The sequence below is a fragment of the Mastigoproctus giganteus genome, chromosome 8 (genome assembly GCF_048544385.1).
Source record: "Mastigoproctus giganteus isolate SK-2022 chromosome 8, ASM4854438v1, whole genome shotgun sequence".
In the NCBI taxonomy this organism is placed as follows: domain Eukaryota; kingdom Metazoa; phylum Arthropoda; class Arachnida; order Uropygi; family Thelyphonidae; genus Mastigoproctus; species Mastigoproctus giganteus.
In genome coordinates this window covers 28,311,078-28,331,267 of record NC_143582.1, presented here as the reverse complement: position 1 = coordinate 28,331,267, position 20,190 = coordinate 28,311,078, and the positions used below count along the sequence as shown (strand labels likewise).

At 36.2% G+C, this 20,190-nt stretch overlaps 1 protein-coding gene across 4 annotated transcripts in view; it reads left to right on the top strand.

Moving 5' to 3' along the window:
• The window catches only part of Dys (Dystrophin), a 932,899-nt gene that overhangs the window by 854,529 nt on the left and 58,180 nt on the right, over positions 1-20,190 (top strand). For all 4 annotated transcript variants that reach the window (XM_090379791.1, XM_090379790.1, XM_090379788.1 and 1 more), the window contains exons 57-60: positions 5,784-5,844; positions 15,279-15,340; positions 19,384-19,458; positions 19,599-19,803. In XM_090379791.1, coding sequence (XP_090235917.1) covers positions 5,784-5,844; positions 15,279-15,340; positions 19,384-19,458; positions 19,599-19,803 — 403 coding nt within the window. The remainder of the gene's footprint in view (positions 1-5,783; positions 5,845-15,278; positions 15,341-19,383; positions 19,459-19,598; positions 19,804-20,190) is intronic.

The window sequence follows — 20,190 nt, the reverse complement described above, 5'->3', positions numbered from 1 at the left end:
TGTGGATGGAGAACAAATATGAAATTGTGAAACGCTTTGAGCGAAATGAAAGACCATGTGATATTGCATGTGCTACAGGCCTAAATGAGGCAATGCCGAGAATTACAAAGAATGCAGAGAAAATAAAAACAACTTTCATAGCAGGAACAACTCAAAGTGTAATTAAAAGCCAGTCGACATTAGCCAGTCGACATCGATGGACAGGGCAGTGTCGAGTCAGTTTGGTGTGACCTAAGCATAGGGAAATCAAAATTGAGAGTAGGAGTGTGCTATAGGCCTAATGACTCTGATGAGTATAATAAGATATTGTACAGGGAAATGGAGTGGGCCAGTAAATCAGAGAGTCTTATAATGGGGGATTTTAATTTCCCAGATATTGACTGGAATTTGTGGGTTGGTCACTCACACACTAGCCAGGCTTTTGTGGATTTATTGGATGATTGTTTTCTACATCAGCATGTTCGTGAGGCAACAAGAGGGAGCAGTACTCTTGATCTGATTATCAGTAGTGATTCTTCATGCATTAAGAATCTGCAGATAAACGAACCACTAGGTGGCAGTGATCACAGTGTGTTGAAGTGGGATTTACTCAAGGAGGTAACTACCATCAGAGGTAAAGGGAAGGGTTTTTGTTTTCGTAAAGGCGACTATGATGGTCTGAGACAGTATTTAAATTCTATACAGTGGGACCTTATGCCTGGCATTTGTGGATTATGAAAAGGCATTTGACTCCATACAGCATAAGGCAATGTTTCGGGCACTGGAAAGACAAGGCATTGATACCCCATATATTATGATTTTGAAGAAAATATACGAGAGTGCTACCTCCTTTATTAGACTAGACAAAGACAGTAGGAAATTTAAAATTGAGAAAGGAGTTCGACAAGGAGACACAATATCTCCGAAGCTGTTTACTGCTGCCCTTGAGGAAGCTTTCAGAAGATTAGACTGGTCGCAGAAAGGAGTCAATGTGAACGGAGAGTACCTAAACCATTTACGATTTGCAGATGACATTGTGGTCATAAGCCATGATCCCAAAGAATTAGAGGAAAATCTTAATCAGTTATGCACAGCTAGTAAGGATTTTGGACTAAAGATGAATATGGCTAAAACAAAAGTAATGATGAACAAGTATGCCACAAAAAGGGAAATAATGATTGAAGGAGCAGTAATTGAAAAGGTGGAGTCATATACTTATCTGGGACAAGTTATTAGCTGTAATAATGATAAACGGCTGGAAGTCAAGAGAAGAATAAATTTTGGATGGATAGCATTCAGGAAATATAGTCACATACTGAAGAGCAATATCCCAGTTTGTCTGAAACGTAAAATAATGGACCAATGTATACTCCCCACCGTGACTTATGGAAGTGAAACTTGGGCACTCACCAAAAGAATGGAAGAGAAGCTGAGAACTACACAGCGAAGAATGGAACGAATCATATTGGGAATAAGACTGTTAGATAAGAAAAGAAACACATGGATTAGGCAACAAACTCAAGTAAAGGACATTCTTATCAAAACTAAAGAACTAAAATGGTCTTGGGCAGGACACATTGCTCGAAGACATGATGACAGATGGACTAAGAAAATAACAGAATGGTATCCAAGAGGAGCTAGAAGAAAACCTGGAAGACAAAGGCGGAGATGGATAGATGAAATTCATGAGTTTGTAGGTAGTAAATGGATGTCCAGTGCTCAAAACAGAAGGAACTGGAAAGTTGCTGGAGAGGCCTTCATCCTGCAGTGGATTGAAAATGGCTGATGATGACAGTGGGACCAACTGATGATGTTACCAACAGCAAACTCAAAATGGGAAGCATTCAAGGAACTAATCTTGGAAGCTACCAGGCTTTACATACCAACTAAGAAATATTAGAAATATAAGAAACTAAGAAATAAATAGTATCACTTCAAGGTTTAGGCCTAAATGGTTGTCAGATGAACTAATGAGACATGTGGCAGAGAAGAAAAATGCATGGAATACATACAAATTAATGGGCGACATGGAAGCCTATGATAGACATAAGTTGGTCTGTAACCAAGTCACAAAGGAGATTAGGCAGGCAAAGGCAGACTACGAAAAATCTTTGGCAAAGGATGCAAAGAAAAACAGAAAAGAGTTCTTTACCTATTTAAACTCAAGAAGGAAAGGGGTGAATCAGATTGGTCCACTGGATATTAATGGTTCAACAGTCGAGGATCCTGCTCAGGTGGCTAACAATCTAAACGAGTATTTTGCATCTACATTCACGCATGAGGAGTTATTCAGGAAGGAGAATGACGTAGGTAAAGTAGACATTGACAGTGAGCTAGATGATTTTGTAATAACTGAGAGGAAAGTGGAGGAGAGATTGTTGAGGATAAACATAAAAAAGGCACCTGGGGTGGATGGGATCTATCCAGTTATATTAAAGGAGGCAGCAAAGGAAGTAAGCAAACCCCTAGCCATAATTATGAGAGCTTCTTTGGACTCAGGGGAGGTACCCATAGACTGGAGATGTGCAAATGTAACCCCAATTCACAAAGGAGGATCAAAGGCTGACACAAGTAATTATAGACCTGTTAGTTTAACTTCTGTTCCAGGAAAATTAATGGAGGCACTGGTTAAAGAAGCACTGCAGGATCATCTAGACAAGAATTCAGTTATAGCTCAGACGCAGCATGGTTTTGTTAAGGGCAGGTCTTGCCTGACCAATTTGACTGGATACTATGATGTAGTCACAAAAGAACTGGATGCAGGGAATAACTTTGATATTATATATTTGGATCTTAGAAAGGCTTTTGATACTGTTGCACATGGAAGACTGCTGCACAAATTGGAGCAGTGTGGCATTGGAGGCAAATTGCTGCTATGGATAAGGGGGTGGTTGAGTGGCAGAAGACAGAGAGTGGTAATCAATGGACACTGCTCAACGTGGACTAATGTTATTAGTGGAGTTCCTCAGGGTTCAGTGTTGGGTCCGTTGTTGTTTTCGTGTTTATGAATGATATTGATGATGGTATATCAAGTTTAATGTCCAAGTTTGCAGATGATACAAAGGTTGGCAGGGTTGTTAAGGACACTACTGATGCTATGCTGCTGCAACAGGATCTGGAAAGGTTGAACAGATGGGCTGAGAGGCGGCAAATGAAGTTTAACATTGACAAATGTAAAGTACTACATATGGGAAACAGTAATCCCAGAGCAACGTATCAACTCTGCGGTACTACACTGACAGTGGTGGAGAATGAAAAGGACCTGGGGGTAATTGTGCAGGCAGATATGAAGTTCTCTGAGCAGTGCAGACGAGCTGCAAGAGTAGCACATGGTGTCTTGTCAATGATATACAGGAATTTTTCTAGCAGGGATAAGGAGGTGATTATTCCCTTGTATAAGGCAATGGTTAGGCCACATCTTGAGTACTGTATACAGGTCTGGAAGCCTCATTTCAAGAAGGATGTAGAGCTGCTGGAATGGGTATAGAGAAGGGCAACAAGATTGGTGAATGGAACAAAGGGTTGCTCTTACGAAGAAAGGCTTAAGTTTTGCAAATTACAGTCTGGAGACTAGGCACCGGCGAGGTGATCTGATAGAGGTGTATAAGGCTTTGAATGGTTTGAGCATGCTCAATGCCAATGGGATTCTTCCTCTTGCTCAGAATAATCACCTCAGAGAGCATAAATTCAAATTGAGAAAGGACGGATGTCGGATAGATGTGCGGAAATTTGCCTTTGGCCAGCAGGTGGTTGGTTGGTGGAACCGACTTCCATCATTTGTTGTTGAAGTTGATAGCCTAAACAAATTTAAGGCTCAACTGGACAGGTATTTCGAACGAACGGAGGGGTGAAATGGGAGTGGTGTGGTTTTTTTTTTTTTTTTTGGCTGATGCTGAATAAGCTTGCTTTCTTGCATCATATGCCTCTACTAATGCTAATGCTAAAATCCATTAGATTAAGACACAAAGAATTGGAAGAGATGGAACGGCTGTCATCTGTTTGAATAGAAAATCAAACAAAAAACAAGTTTGCTCACGATAGAAGCAAAAGCATTAGCAATATTTTATTACGTAATAAAATGCGTAAGTATTTTATTACGACTATTTATTGTGTTTAATGTTTTCGTTAGAAATGTGTGTTCAATCTTGGGTGGTCAGCACCTAACCCTATTTTTCCCATAGGGCCTGTTTATATTGCATGATTTTGCATTGCACAAGGGGTTCTAGGAACACAACTATCGTGCTATATGAGGACTGACTGTACTAAAACTATATTTTACAAGGGGGAGGTTGAAAACCTTTATGGAAGTATCACTTCCCTGTATCATCTAACCTTGTTCATGAATGAATGGGAGGAATTATGCATAATACCTTCATGGTCATCATGTAGAAGATCGATGCTGATGCCAGAATACCTTCTCCCAGGAACGAAATTTGATCCTGCTTTTAGTCTGAAACCCACCAGAAATGCATTTACTTGTCTCAGAATGTGTTATCCACAAAACAGCAGCATTGTCATGATTTCCATGGACTGTTTTCCTAAGCTATGTTAAAAGTTAGAAAGTATTGGCACACCCAGGTTCCTGAGCTGGATATCATCATTCTTCTCTTTCTTGGTGATTCCCTTCTATTTTTGACTGTCTCTCTCTCTCTCTCAGGATTACTCTGGAACTTTTTTTTTTTTTCCTGGTGCAGCATAAGCCTCAGGCTTCCTTGCATCATATGGATATTAATATCTCACGTGTTTTTAATGAGATCATCTTAATAATAATAATATTCAGATTATAGAAGCTTTCAGATGACATTATTATCAAAAAAGCTTCAATATTGAAAAACAATGAATAAAATGATTGTTGTCTCAGTAAACTTCCCAATACTGAGCTGATATTGCTCACAAGTTACCCTTTCTATCAAGTGCAGTTTTAGAAATATGCCTTAGAACATATATTTGCTTTTATAAATTTAAATAAGGAAATTTTTAGTATAATGTGTATAGTATGTATAAATTTATAGTGTAATGGCTGATTTCCCAATAGGTTTCTTTCTTTTTAAGAAATTTAACTAATATTTTATGACTTATATATTCATTATTAGGTTTTTAGTACTTTGCTAGTTTCGGTAAACAGTTAACTGATGCTCTAGCACTTTGGCTTCTCAATCATGATTTTTATTCATTATATTTTCACTGATATCAAACTAAACATCCTTTATCTCTTTTTTTTTTATCATGTTTGCAGTGTCTTTCTTTAGACACACCTTATTAATTGAAACTATAATTGGAATTGGAGGCTAATTTCTTGCAGTTTTTTTGAACTTAATTACTTTTATTACATAACATGAATCTAATTAAAACTCTTTCTTAGAAAATATATAGCATGTTTAAAATCATTTTACACTTGTTGAACTTGGTTTTCAGTTTTTATACTTTTTTATTGTTTTTTTTAGTATCTATTTATTATTATAATATTAGAATTTTTTTTCTTTTGATAACACCTTTTTTTTTTTTATCTTTCTCTCTCTCTCTCTCTCTCTCTCTCTCTCATTCCTAAATCTGCACCTTATATAGTTGTTTCCTTATTCATTTGATATTGTAATATGGTTTTGACAACTTCATTATTCATGTCATGATCTTTCACTACAAATGCATGTGTTTTAAGAGTGATATTTAAGGGAACACCAAAAGCAAATAACAAATAAAACAAAGAACAAATAAAATTATGTTAAATAATTTATTCATTTACTCATAATGTGCATGTTCTATTTTTATAACATTCTAACTTGTTTTTGTCTTTTGTGATCTAAAAGCCTCAGTTGAACACCCATGGGAGAGAGCAGTGTCAGGAAACAAAGTGCCTTATTATGTGAAGTAAGTAATGTAATCAGACCATGTGTGTTTTAAAGAATAAGGATATTATTTGAAGCAGGTCACAGGTTATCATCTTTAATTAATCTTAAATAGTATATAACTATATGCCCATTGTCCTCTTCGATAAATTTTAATTTTGTAGCCTTCATAATTGTATTTGTTTAGTAATTCTTTCTTGCTAATTGTCTATCAGATATCATCAATGTTTTTTTTATTTAATAACAGACTTTTAATAAATCCTATGGAAAACCCCTAGCTTTAATGGCTGTGATGGAAACAATTGTATTTTCTTGTATTTTGCTCTCTTATTTATAATAAAATTTTTAATGGGGTATGGATGGTAAGGAAAAAATCGAAGAATATTGCTTCCATAGCAGACAGTGAGAATCAGAGCAGTGTAAGTCAAATTTACACTTTTTGGTATTTTATTGTTTTTATTACTCGATCAAAAAATCAAGAAATGTGATGAAATCTCTTAGTAACTGTCATTGTTATAGTAAAAGAGATGACATATCACAGGCGATTACCAAAACGTAAAATATTGAAAATATATGTTTTCTGAATGGCAGAATGATTTACACTACTATCATATTCAAGATTATTAAAATGAAGGAAGAAAATATGACATGTTATCTTAAATTTTATATTAAATAAGAAGATAAACAAATAAATTAGAAAATACTGAAAATTTAATAGCAAAAAATATTTTTGAATAAGATTTTTATCACATCCAAAATACATTATTAGGTAGAAATGAATTACCAGACACTAAAAATCCATGCTCTCTGTCATTACAACTCTTTATCATTTCATTTTGATCATTTTGAAAAAACTTCATTAGTACTGGCGACATTTAACATTCTTATTTTAACCAGTATGGCATCACTGTAAATGATCACATAAAAATGTGATCGGAGGCATATAGTTTTATGTGCTTAATGAGACAAGAAGAAATTTTTTGAGTGCCTCAAGATGTTTCATCCCAGGCATGAGATATGTCAGTATCTGTCACAATATTATGAATTCCAGAATCATAGCAATAAGTACTCCTTTTGTAGTAAATTGGAGGCTTTAAGTGGTAGAACCCATGTTTAGTCTCTAGATCTAAGTTCCGGTCAGCCCTTCCCCCATCTCTTCCATCATGCAGTATGATCGATGACTTTTGAGGTTATGATGAATATCGTGGCGAGATCCATTATTCCTTATATTTTGAGGGTACAGCTTTAAAACGGTGTTCGCAGGCCAGCCGCTAGTTAGTACACCGGACCGAACCTATTGGTAACTCTCTAGGAGGCTTCCAGATCAGCTAGTGTATAATCTTGCTACTTCTACTCTGCCAGATAGTGACTGGAGGGAGTCCGAGTAGTGTGTATGCGGGGGCATTGTCGAGGCCACGCTATGTCAAGGATCTGGGTATATTCTTACCATGTGTGCACCATGTCCAAAAATTTCATTACTTCATACAGCATGTACCATCCACTTTTTCTTACTATTGAATACACTATGAATTGTCAGACTAATAGAGCAAGCTTATCTGCAAAAAGATCTAAAACTCCCCAACACTTCCTAATTCATTTCACAAATATACGTGGTCTCAATTCTAATCTCAACGATATCCATTTCCACTTACAGTCTGCCAAACCCCGTGTAATTTTTCTGAATCTCAGTTATCGGTTGATTCAACTACTACTCATCACGGATGCCCAAATTATTCGCTGTATGATTCCTTTCGCCTCAAAGGTGGTACTTGTGCATATATCTGTTCTGATATTCCCTGTCAAAGACTTGGTAATTTGGAATCTCCTCTCTTCGATCTTCTCTGGCTTAAAATCTCTCTACCTCATTGTGTCAAATTCATCTATTGTCTCTACTGTTCTCCCAACTTCACTAATTACTTGGAGCTCTTTGACTTCCTCTCTTTGCAACTTGACTCTCTCCAGTCCAACTTACCTAACAGTGAGGTAATTTTCCTTGGTGATTTTAATGTTCACAACTCCAACTGGCTTCCGTTTTCTAGTCACACCGACCCAGCTGGTCAAGATGCTGAGGCTTTTGCAATTACTAATGACCTTCCACAGATTGTTCATTTACTTACAAGAATACCGGAAAATCCTAATCATACAGCCAACATGCTTGATCTTTTTCTCACAAACAACCCTTCTAAGTACACGGTCGAAGTGAGAGGTCCTTCAGGCACTTCAGATCACAACTTGGTGATTGTCTCTTCTCCAATGGAGCCTTTATCTCATGGTTATTCCCAACCTCATGTTGTTTGGCATTACAAGAATGCAAAATGGGATGATCTGCGAGATTTCTTCTTTTCCTTGGTCGGAGTACTGTTTAAAAACTTCTGATGTCAATGTTTGCTAAGATCGTGTCAGTGAAATTATTCTTGCAGGAATGGAATCCTTTATCCCACCCTCCTCTTTAAAATTTTGTCCTTTATCTAAACCTTGGTTTTCCAATAAATGTGCTAAGGCTGTTCAAGAGAAGAATGTTGCATATCGTAATTGGCTTGTTTCTAATTCTTCAGCTTCATTTTCTGCCTACACCAAAGCTCACAACAATTGTAAAGCAGTTATTAATCAGTCAAAACTAGATTTTGAACAGACTAAGGGTAGAAAACTTGCTTCTTGCCCTAATGGTAGCCAAGCATTCTGGTCTCTTGCCAAAGCTATTGGCTGCAACTTTTGCCCATCTCTGCTCCCACCTCTGTCCAAACCAGATGGTTCTGTTGTCACTTCAGCCAAGGATAAAGCTGACCTGCTAGCATCCCATTTTTCTTCCAACTCATGTATTAATGATCTTGGTAAAACACCTCCCTCCATTCCCAACACACTCCATTCAATGCCTCCTGTGGTCTGTCAAAAGGATGTCAGAAGGATTTTTATGAATCTTGATGCTAAGAAAGCTCCAGGTCCCGATGGTATTTTTCCACTTGGTCTCAAAATCTGTGCTCCTGAACTTACTCCTATTCTTTGCTACCTTTTTTTCACTTTCTTATTCCAAAGGTGTTTTTCCTTCTGCTTGGAAACTTCCTCATATCCAGCCAGTTCCTAAAAAGGGTGACAAATCCCTCCCATCCAGTTATAATCCCATTGCAATTACTTCTACTCATCCCATTGCAATTACTTCTACTCTTTCTAAAGTAATGGAGAAATTCATTAACTACCAACTCTTAAACTACCTAGAAACCTTCCATCTGATCAACTATCGCCAGTATAGATTCCATCAGTGTCGATCCACTGGTGATATTCTGGCTTATGTTACCCATTTATGGACTAATTCAATGGAAAGGTTTGGTGAAACACAAGTAGTTGCTCTTGATATCTCAAAGGCTTTTCATCATGTTTGGCATAAAGTTCTTCAAAAACAAATTTTCATCTTATGGTTTGCCATCTGTTTTTTGTAATTGATTATCCAGTTTTCTCTCTGATCACTCACTGAGGGTGATGGTAGATGGCTCTCTGTCTTCTAACTTCTCCACTAATGCCGGTGTCAGTTCTTTGGGGGAAAGAACTTCTGATGAACTTCAGTTCTTTCCCCCACTCTTTTCCTCTTGTATATTAATGACCTTCTGCCATTGACTGGAAATCCTATCCATAGTTTTGCCGATGATAGCACATTGCATTCCACTTTCCATTTTGAGAAACCAAACCTTGCCCTGCTCAATCAGCTTCAACTTCTCGAAAATCTGCTACCAATTCCATGAATGCGGATCTTCAGGTAATTCTCCAGTGGGGCAAAGACAACTTAGTTGATTTCAATCCTTCTAAAACTGAGTCTTGTCTTATATCTCGCAAAAAGGATTCTTCTGCTCCTATGCTTATCTTTGGTGGCACTCAGATTTCTAGGCATAATGATATATCTCTTTTGGGGCTTACCCTGACTTCTAATCTCTCTTGGCACAAGCACATTACAAATATTGCTTACTCTGCATCTAAAAAAACTTGGTGTTCTCTTTCGCTCTTGCCTTTACTTTTCTTCCAAACAGCTGTTCATTGTGTACAAATCGCAAATCCGCCCTACCATCAAATATTGTTCTCACATCTGGGGTGGTGCCCCCAAAACCTCTCTCAGAGTTCTTGATTCCATTCAGAAGAGGGAAGTTAGGTTAATTAATGATTCATCTCTAATAGTCTCTCCACTTGCTGTCTCATACACGTACCGTTTCTGCTGCATGCCTCTTCAAAAATTTTTCTCAAGAGACAACCTTTCAAGCCTCTCAAATCTTCACCTGGTTGTTTGTTTTGGGATACTTTTAATATAGCTTTGGCCTTTTGCCTATGGGAAAAATATTTTCCTGATACGGATGTCAAGAAAATATTTTTTACAAACACAGTAAGCCATTACTCAATTTAATGAAACATTTATTTGAGCCACCTCTTAAAACAATCCCACCCTTTCCATGACTTCATCTGCTTAATTTCTTTTCTCTGAATCAAAGCACATAAAAATGAATTTTGCCACTTGCAATCACCTCTTTTACAGAAATTCCAACGTACATTTTCTTTCATTTTTTTTCTCTCAGTGCATTTTTTTTTTACAGTTACAGGAAGCATCTAATTTTTTTCCCTGCAATCCTGATAACCATTTGCATTTTTATTTTAATACTTTTTGTTCTTAAATGTCCACAATAGTAAACTACACGTGTTAGGCAGACAACTTGTGTAATCGAGACTTGCTAATTATGGGTCTTGATTACACAAGTTGTCTGTCCAACACGTCTAGTATCAAGTTTCGAAACAATAGGATTCCCATAATGTTTTTTGTAGTAAACTGCACTTGAAATAAAATGAATATTACCAAATTTAAAGTTGTTCAGAAATTATTCTGTATTAGTAATTTAAATACAGTGTAAATTGGTTTACTAAACTTTAACAGTTTAAAAATTGCCTCCTGAGAATAATTATAGTAGTGCATGAATGTAATCTCATCAAATAATCAGAACTACTGTTTTCATGATATAAACATAACTTGACACTGACTACACTTCTCTTTCTGATTAGCTTTTGATTTCTGTTGTGTGTGGTGATATGACCACATATCACTATGCGCAATGAAAATTAGAAGTTCGATCACTAGTGGGTGGTGATGTGTCCACACATTAAAGCAAGAGTATACCAAAATACCAAAAAGATGTATGTGGCAGCTTGAAACAAACGATTAATGTCTTAGGGCGAGAATACACCAAAAGCTTCAAATACCCTAATGAAGACCCTGTTCAGATATCTGGTCTCAAAACTGCAGTCCCTCTCCCTCTAAATTCTTCTTTATATCAATTTAATTAATTGTTTTTTTCTCTTCACTACAGCTTTTTCAAAAGATCATGTCCTTTGATCATGAAATTTGGGCAAGGGCATTCCAGATCTCTATACAGTACTCAATGTGGCCCAAGGCATTATTTATATAATAGAATAGTTATATCTGTCCCTTGACCTGTCTCTACGCTGATGAGAGAACTTTGTATCATATTGCACAGTTGCATCCAAGTCATTTTCAGCCTTAAGTTTGTTGCTTGCTAAGTAATGAGATAACTGGGGTTGCTATTAGTCAGATGTATAACTTTACATTTTCAATTATTGTACTTTAAACTACATTTTTCAGGCCAACCAACTGAATATTTTATTTAGGTCTTGTTGAAGCAACATACCTTATTTGCCATCATTTATCACCCTCTCAACCATTGTATAACCAGCAAAATTTGACATCAAAACTGTTATACTTTCATCAAGAATATATGGGTAAAGAATCACTTGAACCTGAATGGCATTTGTTTGTTTCTTTGAACTGGGAAATTGGAAGAGTTTTCTGGTTCAGCAGATCCAGATCCCACTTCTATTTTTATCATTCAAAGTGTGTGTGAATCTTCATGCTTGTGGAGACCTTGGAGACCTTGAAATCTCTGAGCCAATTGTGAAATAGGTGCATTCCATCATAAGGAATTTCTGCTCATTGATATAAATGGCTACTTTTAACAGGATAATTAACTGTATTGTCAGGCAGGCTTGTCCACATGGAGTGGTTCCTAGAACATTGTCAGTGCACTTGGGACTATTGTCAGACTATCTTTTGCAGTGAGTTCAGTGAAGCTATACACTGAGTAACTACTTTATTAGGTAAAAGGTAAACTGCAGCCATTATCAACCCACTGCAAGATGCAAACCTCCTCAACAATCCATGTTGAGGGAAATGGACCCTAAACTGCCACGCTGGTCCAGTGTGGGTTGGCAGATCGACCGTATTTAGCAGTCAGGGGCTTACACCCTGGTCTACTCAAAGAGCATGTGCTACTGAAATGGAATTCTCCTTCAGTAACAGCATCATATGTTCATACTATCCAGTATAAAGCAGGTAGGCAGACAACTTAAGATGCTGTATACACATGCAATTCAGTGCAAGATTGAGCATGATTAAAAATTTAAGTGACTATCAACATAGCATTGTAGTCAGTTCCAGATGTGCAGATATGAGCATCTCAGATACAAAACCCTGCTGAGGTTGTCACATATGGCTGCATATCAGGTATATCAAGATTGTTCTGATAACCAAATAAAATCCTTTGACAGTGATCCTGTGGTTGGTTGTTGTTGTTGTTTGGTTTTTAGGAGCATTAGCAACTAAGGCCATATTGCTCCAGGATATGCGGTGGTCATTCCTTAACCTTTCCGCATCCTCCGTATTTGGTGGTGACGGGCTCGAACCCCGGTCTAATCAAGAAGCGTGTGCTACGCACTGCTGCTCCTTCCCACCTGGCTACGGAGGCGCCTTCCTGTGGTTGGAAACAACTCATTGATGTGAGAGGCCAATGGGGCTAATGACTTGTTCAGGGAAACAGGAAGCCTATAGTCAGTCAAATAGCAACTCAGTATAACAGAGATAATTAAAGAAGCATTTTAGAACATCATATCTTGTCACAAATGGGATATCTTTGCCAGTGACTGAACTGGGTTCCACTCTGCCAGCAAAAAACAAGAAAATACATTTATTGTGGGGTCAAGGACACTAACACTTAAACAGCAGAGAATTGGGAAAATTATGCCTAACAAATCCTGGTTCCTGCTCCTTCGTGCTGATGGAGGACTAGAATTTGGCAAAACAGCATGGGTTCATATACCTCCTGCTAGGCATCAGCAGTGCATGCTGTGATAGTGGTAGTGTAATGGCATGTGTTTGTGTGTGAGGGGGAGCTCATTGTGTGCACAAGTACTTTTAATACCACTAGAGTAACATTTGGATGCTACAGATTATTTGGAAATTATTTCTGACCACATGCATCCCTTCATTTTTGCTACCTTAACTTTTAAAACTGATAATTTCTCTTCCATGATAAGTGAAAAAGCTCTGGAAGAGAAATTATATCTGATAATTTTTGCTTCAGATCTTTTCACTTATGGATTCATCTACTGCACAATAATTATTAGCCCAACCAACAATCTTTTGCCCTTGAAAAATATATTCTTGTTTAAATATACATGTGAAGAATTTTGTTTAACTTATCAGTCATTTGCTTGGGATTATTAGTGCTGATCCGACTGCTTCCCTGTAGTAGTCTAATCTGTTCTGTGCATTTCTTTTTTTTTTTGTATTCATGTATACAGCGAACCCTTTACTAGCTTCTTGAATGTCTTTGACAAATTCTTTACATAATCTGCCTTATCCTTTTCTGATCCTTCAGTAGTCTGATTACAAACCAAACTACTTTATACATTTCTCATTTTACAGGTCTCTTGATAATCTGTATATATCTGAAGCAGCCATATTTTCAGATGTCTTTTCATCAACTTTTTATTGCTATCTTGTGCCACATCTTTTTCCATTTAGCATTTGTAGCCTTAGGAATTTTAGCTACTCCCATTGAATTTCATTGAAGTGATGTCAAAGCCAATATAATCCCCTTTAAGAAAATGAAAACTATTCCTTTTATCCATAAAAACACTAGTTTCTTTGGATATTTTCCATACAAAAACATTATGGTTACTACTAGCTCTTAGCACTTTGATTTCACTTAGATTTTTAATGGCAAAATGACTTTAGTAATGACCAAGCTCGGAATGTCAATCCTCCTTGTGATATCTCTAACAAATTGAAGTAAAAAGCAGCCATCTAGGCGGTTAAAGTAATTAGATTATAAACTCAATGTAGTATACCACTAGATGAGTGTCCTATTTACAAGTTAAAATCTATGTGTAAACACTTAAACTGAAGTTTAACATTGACAAATGCAAAGTACTGCATATGGGTAGAAGTAACCCCAGAGAAACGTACTACACTTAAGGTGGTAGAAAATGAAAAAGACCTGGGAGTAATTGTGCAGTCACATATGAAGTTTTCTGAGCAATGCAGACAGGCTGCCAGGGCAGGTCATGGGGTTTTGTCAATGATATACAGGAATTTTGCTAGCAGGGAAAAGGAGGTGATTGTTCCTCTGTATAAGGCAAAGGTCAGGCCACACCTTGAGTACTGTGTACAGGTCTGGAGGCCTCATTTTAGGAAGGATGTAGATTTGCTTGAGTGTGTACAGAGAAGGGCAACAAGATTGGTGAAGGGAATGAAAGGATCCTCTTACCAAGAGAGAGGCTTAAGTTCTGCAAATTGCAGTGGCTGGAGACTAGGCACCTGTGAGGTGATCTCATTGAGGTGTATAAGGTCTTGAATGGGTGAGCACACTGAATTCTGATGGGATTCTTCCACTTGTTCAGATTACAAACCTAAGGGGACATAAATTCAAATTGAGGAAAGACAGATGTAGAATATATGTGCGGAAAATTTGCCTTTAGCCACCGGGTGGTTAATTTCTGGAACAAACTTCCATCTGTTGTTGTGGAAGTTGATAGATTAAATAAATTTAAGGAGAAACTGGACAAACATTTAGAGGGAATTGTTTTGTAATTTTTTTTTTTTTTTGGCTGATGCTCATACACTTGCTTTCTTGCATCACATGCTACTACTACTACTACTACTACTTGAACATTCCCCATATGGTAGCTAATAGAATGGTGCTCAGTTAGCTATAGGTTGTGTAATTTTTGCCTCAATATCTGCATTCAAATGCATAACACATGTACCAGTGAGAGTGTATGCCAATTCCAGGATTCTCTCATCAGCGTTATTAGTTATATGGATGGTGCTGACTGGTATTCCCTTGCATTGAGGGGGTCAAAAAAGAATAAAAACATGCAACCACATTTTTGTGATGTTCTGAATATAATTTTGCAGTTTATTGAACTTGGACTTACTTGTTTGATGGTAATTGTTTTAATTGACATTTTAACCATTATAAAAAGAATTTTGACTGGAAGTTTCATACAATGTACCATACTATTTTTTCATAGTAGTCATTTTTTTAACTTAGATTTTATAGAGTTACTTATTTAGAGAATTTAATACTTTCCATATTGAGATTCTTTTTTTTTTTTTTTTTTTTTTTATAGCCATATTTCTGAGACCACTCACTGGGACCATCCCAAAATGATTGAGCTCATGGACTCTCTGTGTAAGAATTGTAACTTATTCTGTTTTCACATTTTTAAAAAGTATATTTTGAATACAAAGTATCATAATACATAAGTTTATCTGCTTAATGTAAAACAGAATGAACATCAACTCTTATGAGAACTGTACAAATCAGAACAAATACTTGTTATAACCAAATTACAGGTTAAAGAGTGAACAAATTCTAAGAAAAAAAAATTAAGAAAACAGTTGGTTGATAATTCATTATCTTGCACACGAATGTGCACAATAAAAGGCTGAACCAGAATCAATTCAGCATTTCTCAGTTTATTCCCCTCCCCCAGAGCACTGTCAGAAAGAAAGGCATCTCTGATTTTATTCTAATTTTATCCTTATTCTTAAGGTAATGAAGAGGGACAACAGAAAAAAATGTATTCTACTGGTTTCACTTTTGCTAATGCTGCTATTCTTTCAATCATTTATCATTTTCGTTTGTAAGTCCACACCTTAGGCAGGCGAAGGCAGATTATGAGAAATCTTTGGCAAAAGATACTAAGAAAAACAGCAAGGATTTCTTTACTTATATAAACACTAAAAGGAAGGGGATGAATCTGATTGGTCCACTTGATATCGATGGTTCCACTGTTGATGATCCTGCTCAGATAACAAACAAACTGAATGAGTATTTTGCATCTACATTCACACATGAGGAGTTATTAAGGTTTGAAAATGACCAAAGGTTATCAAATTGTAGCAGGGTGCTTTTGTAATGATTTTGTAATATCTGAGAGCAAAGTGAAGGAGAAATTGTTGAAGTTAAACATAAGAAAGGCACCTGGGGTGGATGGGATCTATCCAGTTATATTAAAGGAGGCAGCAAAGGAACTAAGCGCAAACCCTTAGCCATAATTATGAGAACATCCTTGGATTCAGGGGATGTCCCCACGGACTGGAGATGTGCAAATGTATCCCCAATTTACAAAGGAGGATCGAAGGGTGACACGAGTAATTACAGGCCAGTTAGTTTAACTTCTGTTATGGAGTCACTGGTTAAAGATGCATTGCAGGATCATCTAGACAAGACGGCAGCAATAATTGAGACACAGCATGGGTTTCTTAAGGGAAAGTCTTGTCTGACAAATTTGATAGGATATTATGATGTGGTTACAAAGGAACTGGATGCAAAAAATAATTTTGATATCATATATTTGGATTTCAGGAAAGATTTTGACACTGTTGCGTATGGAAGACTATTGTACAAATTGGAGCAGAATGGTATTAAGGGTAAGTTGCTACAGTGGCTAAAGAGATGGTTGAGTGGGAGAAGACAGAGGGTGGTAATCAATGGGTGCTGCTCTTCGTGGACTAATGTTATTAGTGCAGTCCCACAGGGTTCGGTGTTGGATCCACTGTTTTGTATATTTATCAATGATATTGATGAAGGTATATCAGGCTTAGTGTCGAAGTTTGCAGATGATACAAAGGTTGGCAGGGTTGTTAATGACAGTAATGGCAGTGTGCTTACTGCAACAGGATCTAGATAATTTGGGCAGATGGACTAAGAAGTGGCAACTGAAGTTTAACCTTGACAAATGCAACGTACTGCATATGGGTAGAAGTAACCCCAGAGAAACGTACCAACTGTATGGTACTACACTTAAGGTGGTAGAAAATGAAAAAGACCTGGGAGTAATGGTGCAGTCAGATATGAAGTTTTCTGAGTAATGCAGACAGGCTGCCAGGGCAGGTCATGGAGTTTTGTCAATGATATATAGGAATTTTGCTAGCAGGGAAAAGGAGGTGATTGTCCCCTCTGTATAAGGCAATGGTCAGGCCACGCCTTGAGTACTGCGTACAGGTCTGGAGACCTCATTTTAGGTAGGATGTAGATTTGCTTGAGTGTGTACAGAGAAGGGCAACAAGATTGGTGAGGGGAATGAAGGGATCCTCTTACCAAGAATGGCTTAAGTTCTGCAAATTACAGTGGCTGGAGACTAGGCATCTGCGCGGTGATCTGATTGAGGTATATGAGGCCTTGAATGGGTTGAGCACACTGAATTCTGATGGGATCCTTCCACTTGTTCAGATTACGAACCTAAGGGGGCATAAATTCAAATTAAGAAAAGACAGATGTAGAATAGATGTGCGGAAATTTGCCTTTAGCCAGCGGGTGGTAATTGCTGGAACAAAGTTCCATCTGTCGTTGTGGAAGTTGATAGGTTAAATAAATTTAAGGAGGAACTGGACAGGCATTTGGTGGGAATGGTGTGATTTATTTATTTTTTTGGCTGATGCTGCATAAGCTCATACACTTGCTTTCTTGCATTACATGCCACTACTACTACTACCTGCCAATTCTCTTCTGTCCCAAGAAGCTTTTTCATAACTGTGCCTCACATATTTTCACAGAGAAATGACGCTTGAGAAAACTGTACAATTACAACTAAAGTTTGCACATGACCTATAAATATGTAAAAAGCAGAGTCAAGCCTGCTTATTACAGCTGTTTAGTCACACTTCCCCCTCCACCACCCCAGTTACATAAACTTGTTTCCATAACTTTGAAAACATGATAACGTATACAAAATAGTATAACAATACTTAAAATTATGTGTATAATTTTTTTTAAAAAACATATACAAGAAAAATAACATTTTTGCTATATTTAACATTATTAATTTAATAGTACATTATTAATGCTCATTGTAGTAGATTTCTTGTTATAGTTAATGCTTGTGGTAATGGACATTTCACTGTTCATCATATACAGGTTGTTTTATTGAATGCCTATTGTGATGCTGAGATGCTATTTGCTTGTCCTCATTCCTGCTACATTCATGTAGAATAATTTGTTCCACAAGTTACTAATTATACATGGTGTCCTGATAAATTTCAGTCTCATAGGAAAATATAACTTTAGCCCCCCCCTTTTGTCATTGTGTTTTGCTGCAGATAGCATACTCTAAAATTGGTTAATTCATTACTCCTCTTTTTTTCATACAGGTTTCATTGCAGAAGTCCTTTTATTTCTTGATGGGCATTCATGAAATTGCTGTGTAACTTGCTTAATCTCATATGTCATTGTAATGCAATGTATTATACATGCCTTTTAAATTCATTTATTGCTAGAATAGTCCATTTTGCATATATAATTCAGTTAATGTTGAGTCTGATTTTTACTGAGTTAATATATATTTTTACTCTTTCTTTGCCATTGGCCATCTTGAAAAAGAAGCTTTTCCAGCCATAAAATGGATATTATTATCCAAATGCCCCTTGTAGCATAAGTTTCATTTGTTTTGAAGATAAACTTACACTTACAGAGCAGAATATGAATCAAATAAATGCTTGGATGCATTTGATAAAGTTTAATAAAATGGAATTAATATTAAAAGATCACATATCTCTGCATCATAGGGGAAATAAAGAACATACAAAATAAATCCATTTCTTGAATTAAAATAAGGCAATTTATTGTTATCTAATACTTCATTTTTTTTTTTTTTTTAATCTCCAATCAGCTGGCTCTAGGTATGTCTTTTTTAAAAATCGGAACATGATTTCATTATATCACGTATTTTTTTCAAAAGCTCTAGTGGGATCTCAAGATAATGTTAATGTCTTCAAAATAACCTTATGAATGGTAAAAAACTTACATCCCAGTAGATACGCATTCCACTATTATCTGCATAGAACTATAACTACTTTGAATGTATAATCCTGATTTCGATGTCTTCATGTTGAAACTTTTATTAAAGCAGTCTTCAGATAAAATTAAACACAGCTGAATATTTAAATTGAATTGCTGCTGTGGTGTTCTTTTATATTGTTTTTATTACATGAATATGTCTATGAATTATGTTAAATGATATTGAAGGTTAAATATGCTGTAAATTAATTTTGCATTATTAACACTGACTTTTTAATGCATTGACTCATTCAGTTATCATGCCATAAATTAAAATTTTTTATTGAGTTAACTGCCAGAGGATATGAGGAATTTAATCATCTGTTAAGTTAATTAATCATGTTATTTTTAAGTGCTTCTGAATAGCTCTAATTTTCAATTTTTCTGTTTACTAGCTGAACTAAATGATGTAAGATACTCTGCATATCGGACAGCAATGAAACTGCGTACTGTACAGAAAAGGCTTTGTTGTAAGTTTCTTTAGCAAGTTTAATTTCAGAATATTATATTTTCTTGTAGAATCAAAATTGTTTTTTGAATATCTTAAATATATGTCCTTTTCTCTCTACTTTTGTGGTAGATAACTAATATATGCAATTCATGATTCTAGTGGATCTAGTCAACATGAACAATGCTATCAATGCCTTTGATCAACATGGTTTACGTGCACAAAATGACAAGCTTATTAGTGTTCCTGAAATGATTACCTGCTTATCCACTATCTATGAAGGAATAGCATCCGAAAATTCATCTCTGGTTAATGTGCCACTTTCCATTGATATGTGCCTCAATTGGCTCCTAAATCTCTATGATACGTAAGCTTATTTTTTTCTTCACACAACGTAAAATTTATTTATTTAGAATATATTATTTGTGCCAGAAGTATTTAAATATACGTATTTGATATGTGAATATTTCAGAATATTGTACAGAATTTCAGAATATTTATACAGATTAACTGTATAAACTAGATGTTTCAAAGGATAAATATCCTTTTAAATGTAAATATATTATTGAATTCAAAAATTATTGAATATATCTGTAGATATGTAATGTTTTATGTTAGTTCTAAAAGGTAAGTTCTAAAGTGCAGTGGTATTTAAAAATTAAATGTCAGACCAAATTTTATGATTAAATGCATAATGATTTAAACTAAACAGATCAGAGGTTCCAAAACTTTTATACCTTATGCCCCTTTGAAA